At 49.7% G+C, this 6,257-nt stretch overlaps 1 protein-coding gene across 1 annotated transcript; it reads left to right on the top strand.

The window, feature by feature from the left end:
• Positions 1–1,622: 1,622 nt before the first annotated feature.
• LOC106802157 (MORF4 family associated protein 1 like 2-like) lies at positions 1,623–4,967 on the top strand. The gene is made up of 2 exons (XM_087434892.1): positions 1,623–2,275; positions 3,805–4,967. The coding sequence occupies exon 1, from the start codon at positions 1,863–1,865 to the stop codon at positions 2,220–2,222; it is 360 nt and encodes a 119-aa protein (XP_087291018.1). The 5' UTR covers positions 1,623–1,862; the 3' UTR covers positions 2,223–2,275; positions 3,805–4,967.
• The last annotated feature ends 1,290 nt before the right edge of the window (positions 4,968–6,257 follow it).

Below are 6,257 nucleotides of genomic sequence, written 5' to 3'. Positions count from 1 at the left end.
AATCTTGTGTTTATCAAAGGAACCATAATCAAAGTGAAAAGCTGAGCACGCACTCTCTGTACTATCTTCTCAATTTTTCTGTAAACCTAAAACTGTTCTAAAAAATAGTCTATTTTGAAAAAAAATAATCAAGCCTAAAATTGGGAGAAGATATTTGCAACACACGCCCTGGTTAAAAAAAAAAAAAGGAGAGAGAGACTCCAAAATGTATGAAAAGAGAACCCAGAGGAGAATAAGGCTGTGGCAAGGCCTGGAGGGTCTTTATCCACTTTCCCTCATCCTTAAGCTCGCAACTGACTTTCTCCTAACTTGACGTAAATGTTGTACAGACTAAGCTTCAAGCCTCCTTTTTAACCAGACTCCTCCTGCACTAGTCTTCTACTGCTGCTGTAACAAATTACCACAAATTTAGCAGCTCAAAACAACACAATTTATCACAGTTCTGAAAGTCAGAAGTCCAGGTTGGCTTAGCAGGTTTCTCTGCTCCGGCTCTGACAAGGCCAAAATCAATGTTTTAGCTGGCTGGACCCTTATGAGGAGGCTCTGGGAAGAATCTGCTTCCAAGCTCATTCAGGGTGTTGGCAGCATCCAGTTCCTTGGGGTTGTAGTACTGAGGTCCCGTTTCCTTGCTGGCTGTCAGCTGGGGACTGCCCTTAGTTCCTAGTGGCCTTTCTCTTGTCCTAGCACGTGGCCACCTGCATCTCTGAACCAGCAGTAATGAGTCAAATCCTCCTCATGCTTTAGATTTGTCCCAAGTCTCCCAGCCAACAAGTTGTGAAACTAAGGTCTGCCTATTACACCTCCCTTGAGGTCTTGGTGCCCAACCCCACTAAGTACAAGTGGGGACAATGAAGCCCAGAGAGCCATCTTCAGGCTATTTTGCCCAAAGTCTCCCAGCCACCATGCTGTGAAGCTAGGATCCAAATCCCAGATCTGTCTAATTCCAACACTTTGCCCTCAACCACCACATTACACAGTCTAATAATACCATTTGCATCTGCCAGGTGCTTTATCAAGTAAGTCTACAATGCACTTTCGCACCCGTTTTCTCACTCAATCTTCTCAATAACCCAGATAGGTATCCCGAAGTGGAACTACTGGCTCCATTTGATCCACTGGAACAGTGAGTCCCAAACTGCAGCACTTGTACAAGCACCAGCTCCCCAGTGTTTCCTGTTACCATGTCTAGAGCATAAACGTACCCACTTATCCCTTCCAGACAGCACATGTTAGGGTAAAACAAAATGTATCGAGGCCTTGCTGGGCGGCAGGCCTTGGGAGAGATTTGGAGACCCAGCGCGGCAAGGTATTGTTGAGATGCAGCCCTGGGCTTCACGGCCCTAGATGACGGATTTTGGTGTAACTGCATTTCGGGTGTGGAAAAGCCACTTTTGCAACGCTGTGTTGAAACCCATGCCCCGAAAACTTCGTGAGTATGCCGGCCTACGCCGGAAGAGCTAACCCCAACGCCCCCGCAAGGAAGGGCCACAACCAGGAAAGGAGACCAGCGCGCACAATTGCGCATGCGCGGCCCTCCAAAACCCAGACTGAGCCCACCACCGGAGAGCGCACGCGCGTTGCAGCTCGGGGTTTTCGCCTGGGGCGTGGACGTAAACGGGTCCCGGTCTGTCGTGAAAGGGGCTGCAAAGAAACTGAGCGCTGGTTGACGGCTGGGGGGCCATCTTGGACGTGGCTTTCGCTATTTTAAGGCGAAAACTTCTGGAAAGTAGTTTTATTAAAAAGTAGACAAAACTCAAGAACCTGTCGCTCGTCACAGTGGCGCTGCCGCCGCGCCCGGCGCTCGCTGTCGGCCGGCCGGCCTCTCGGGCGCAGTGACCGGGCCGCGGGGCGGCGGCCGCGCGATGCGGCCCCTGGACGCGGACGAGGAGCGGGAGCCCGAGGAGGACTGGGAGAGGCTCCTGAGCCCCGCGCTCGACGCCGCCCGCCGCGACGTCGCCGCCCTCGAGCGCGAGCACGTGCGCGCGCACGTGCGCGCGCGCAGGAAGCTGCTGGAGATCGAGAGCCTGCTGGACGCCGTCACGAGCGAGGTGGAGGCCTCGGAGGAGCGCGCCCTGGAGCCCGGCCGGAGCCCGGGCGCCGAGGCGGAGCAGAGGGTGAGGAAGCTGTGCGAGAAGGTGGAGAAGAAGGCCGCGGAGGCCGCGCTGATGGGGCAGCGGATCGTGGAGCTCCACCGGCAGATCGACGGCTGCGAGTGCCGCTGAGGCCGCGCTAAGATTTTCGCCTAATTAGACACAGTTTCACTCTTTTTACGTTGGTAATTAGAGAAAAGTAATTTGTTTTTTAAAAAAATGAAATGTAGAAGTTATTAGTAGTAGAACAATAAGGGGTGTACACCTGTCAAGTGGCTAAGGGGATTAAACCAAAGAAAACGCCAGGCCATAAAGCAGAATATGGGGAGAGCTGAGCAAAATTTAAGTGTGAAACAGAAGACCATTATTGAGTATTTCTAAATTTTGCTAGGAGTTTGGAGGGTTTCACTTGACCCTTTCTGCAGGAGGTGGCAGTCTGTGTAGTTTTTATCCCAGGAGGATGGATTCTCCCTTAGAGGTGTCAGAGATAAACAAAGCTGGACAGGAGTTCAAATAGAAAGGATGGATTTAGGGCCGGCCCCGTGGCTTAGCGGTTGGGTGCGCGCGCTCCGCTGCTGGCGGCCCGGGTTCGGATCCCGGGCGCGCACCGACGCACCGCTTCTCTGGCCATGCTGAGGCTGCATCCCACATACAGCAACTAGAAGGACATGCAGCTATGACATACAACTATCTACTGGGGCTTTGGGGGGAAAATAAATAAATAAAATCTTTTAAAAAAAAGAAAGGATGGATTTTACTGAGTAATACCTGTTGCAATAGGGAAGAGAATCCAGCGTGAACTGAACTGAACTCAACTTCCCCCGGAAGAAAAGGCGCCAGGCTTTTTAAAGGCTTCGGTGCTAGGGGAGGGCACTGAAGGGCAAAAGGGGCTCTGAGCCTGTGCCGTCTGGGTTTGCTGATTGGAGCATATGCAGAGGAGAAACAAGCTTCTGTCTTTATGACGGGAGCAATGATACAAATTGGTCCAAGGCGCCCACCTGGGTGAGGCCCTTATCCTCCCCCAGAGACTGGGAGTGAGAGGCCAAAGAGATGGTTTCAGGTCCTTGAGGAGACAGTGTGGGGCAGCAGAAGATTTGCATTTCAGGGGGCAGAGAGAGGGTTTATAATTGCAAGCTTTCTAAAGTAACGGCTCCGGCTGGCTCTGTGGCTTAGCGGTTAAGTGCACGCGCTCCAGTGCTGGCAGCCCGGGTTCAGATCCCAGGCGCGCACTGACGCACCACTTCTCCGGCCATGCTGAGGGGGCGTCCCACATACAGCAACTAGAAGGATGTGCAACTATGACATACAACTATCTACTGGGGTTTTGGGGAGAAAAAGGAGGAGGATTGGGAATAGATGTTAGCTCAGAGCTGGTCTTCCTCAGCAAAAAGAGGAGGATTAGCATGGATGTTAGCTCAGGGCTGATCTTCCTCACAAAGATAAATAAATAAATAAAACTGTTTAAAGTAACTGCTCTGTGAGGGGGGTTCAGGGGCCTGTCTGCCTATCATCAGGTTTTGGCTGAAACAATAAGTTTTCTGGCAACCTGGAGCTTTCCCAGGCAGCCACTTTAGAAGGGGACACTAGAAGCCAAGCTAGAGTTTGGTCAAGTCTCTTAGTACCAGGGTTTGGACGGAGTGGTCCTGTACTCAGGGCTTTTTTGCAGTTCCCACAGGAAACCTTTTGATAGTAAATTCTCCCACTTGTCCAATAGGTCCACCATCAGGCTCTGGTTGACTGGTCGGCTGACACCCTGGAAAAGCTGAAACCTGAGAGCCTTTCGTTTTTGCTTTTCTGTTTTCTGTAAATGTCCTTTCTACATATAACACTAAGTCCTCATATGGTCTATGTAGTGACCATTGTATGCATATAGATTGCCAAATGTATTCAGTTCTGGAAAGAACTTTTACTTGGGAAAGGCTCTCAAGGGAATTTAAATCTAGATTGTAAATTAATGAGTTGGTCATGTTTCTTATTCTTGGGATTTCTCAATATCTTTAAGTTTTGCTGCTTCTTTGCATTTTACTAACTTGTATGTGACCTAATCACTGTGGGAAACCTTGGGACAAGCAAGACACGAGTCATTTGTCAAACAGTGGAGTTGTTGAAGAAGTTCTACCTGCTTCATTGGAAGATGCCACTGCAAAAGAGTTGGAAGATGGTTTTGTGCACGGTTTGGAACTCTTTGTTTCTCAAAACAAATGAGATTTTCCTCAAATTAAATCGTGTTATTTGGTTACATAACCTCTTGGGAGAGTTGTTTGGACAGCCTAATGAAGTCTAATTTGACTTGAAACCTAGAACATGGTTGAGTTCTTATTTTGTTTGTGGTTTGATTTAAGGGTCAGCTGCATTGACAGCTCTGCCTAGTGCATTTCAGGCCTTTTGAGTCATAGAAGGAGAGATATCTGCCTCGAAGATCTGGAGAAACAAATCATTGGACCTAAGCTGAGCAGAAACAACACTTACTCACAGGGTCAGAAGTTGTCTGGTCAAGCTCGTTAGAATAGCAGACTCAACAGGGATTTGAGGTTAAAACACTATATGTAATAAGTGTCTGCGTAAGACCTAAAACCCATGTATTATATATCTTTACCCAAATAAACCAAAGCCCTTCAACTTTGCTAGGAAAAGACAATAAAAAATGTTTCTCAGGATTATGGTTTTTCCTTCATTGTGCTGCCTGTTGAGGGCTTTTATCCTTGCCTGAGTGCTCCACTGCAGCTCAGAGGTGCAGCAGATTCCAGCCGGAAGGGGGTGAAGAAGTGGAAACACTGCATACATGTGACTCCTGAAAAATGGCGGTAGGTAGGTATGGGTTCAAGGGAGGGTCTTCTTTGTTTAAGTGTGTGATGTGAGGCATGTTCTGAGTGCTGGTGGGACTGGGTAGAGGGAGAGATCACTATCTCGGGATGCCCAAAGCCCAGCCAGCACTGAGTCACTCTTCCTGCTCACTGTGCTCCAACACCTCCCTCTCCATCCTTCGCAGAACTGAAGGTCTTTTCTGCCTCTCTCTGGTAACCTGATCATGCAGCTCGTGGCTCCCCACGAATTCTTACCTCCTGAGCTTTCTCTCTGTGCAGCAAGCAGGAAGTGCAGCACTGCCGTTTCACTGTTCTGTCATTTGCTTACAAGCACATGTCATCCCCAGGCCAAAGCCCCCTCACCTCCCTTCTGCACCTCCCCTCCCCAACAAGAGTCCTGGACTTGTGCCAGTCAACCTCTAGACCAGCTGAGGGGCTCCTGCTGTGGCTTATCTTAGGATGCAGTGCCCCCCACAGTTGGCCCTGCCACCTTCTAGGCTACCTCTGTCTTCTCACCAATGCTTCGTGGGTGCCCCCCTCTTCTGGATCAACCCAGCTTTTCTTTAAAATTCTTTATGAAATGATGTGGGCTTATGCACCACTGTTCATACCAACATCTTCCCCAGTCCTTCCTGGGATGATAACCTGAAATACTCATAGATGAGAACAGAGCCCCCCAGCTTTCTGGTTGCATTAGCCATTTTCTGTTTTCCTGTTTTCTGCTCCACCAGCAGCTTTGGTGAGCCTCGTTCTGAGCCTGTTTGCCCCCATCTGCAGTGCTTTGCTCACAGTTCAGAAGCCCTAGTCTACTTGATTGAGCTCCAGGTGGACGTTGCACCACAATTCAACAATCCCAGGCAGATCCTGCCCCCTGACCCCAAGAGTAACTGCTCGGTTACTCCTGTGGGTGAACCAGTGGGTGGGTAAGTGCAGCCCATCAGCAGAGTGACAGCCCGGTGTCTGTGGACCATTCAGAGGCCCGAGGTTGCTGCAAATCTGTCTTCACTGAGTCTATTCCAGATGAGCGTATGGATTCCTTCCTCTGCTGATCGCCCCTGCTTGTTGTCCCTTTGGTTCCTTGCCCCTTGCCTCAGTTCTTCCTTCAGTGCCGACCCACTCACCTCAGGGCTTAAACCCTAGGAAACTTTAGCTCCTTCACAATGTCTTAACAAAGTCACCCTCCTCCACCAGGGGTGAGGGACAACAGAAAAATGAGGGTATCTCAGGGGGTAAGAAAATCCCGTCCTGTAACAAAACTTTTAATACAGTGAATGAACATGAAGAGGAAGAAGGGAGCCTCAGTAAGACCTGGGGGATGAAGGTGCTGTCACCACATATTTCCTTTAAAAGAAGTCAGGAGTGT

The sequence above is a fragment of the Ceratotherium simum genome, chromosome 8 (assembly GCF_057802395.1).
Source record: "Ceratotherium simum simum isolate JZ-2026a chromosome 8, ASM5780239v1, whole genome shotgun sequence".
In the NCBI taxonomy this organism is placed as follows: Eukaryota; Metazoa; Chordata; class Mammalia; order Perissodactyla; family Rhinocerotidae; genus Ceratotherium; species Ceratotherium simum.
This window is presented reverse-complemented; position numbering and strand designations above follow the sequence as displayed.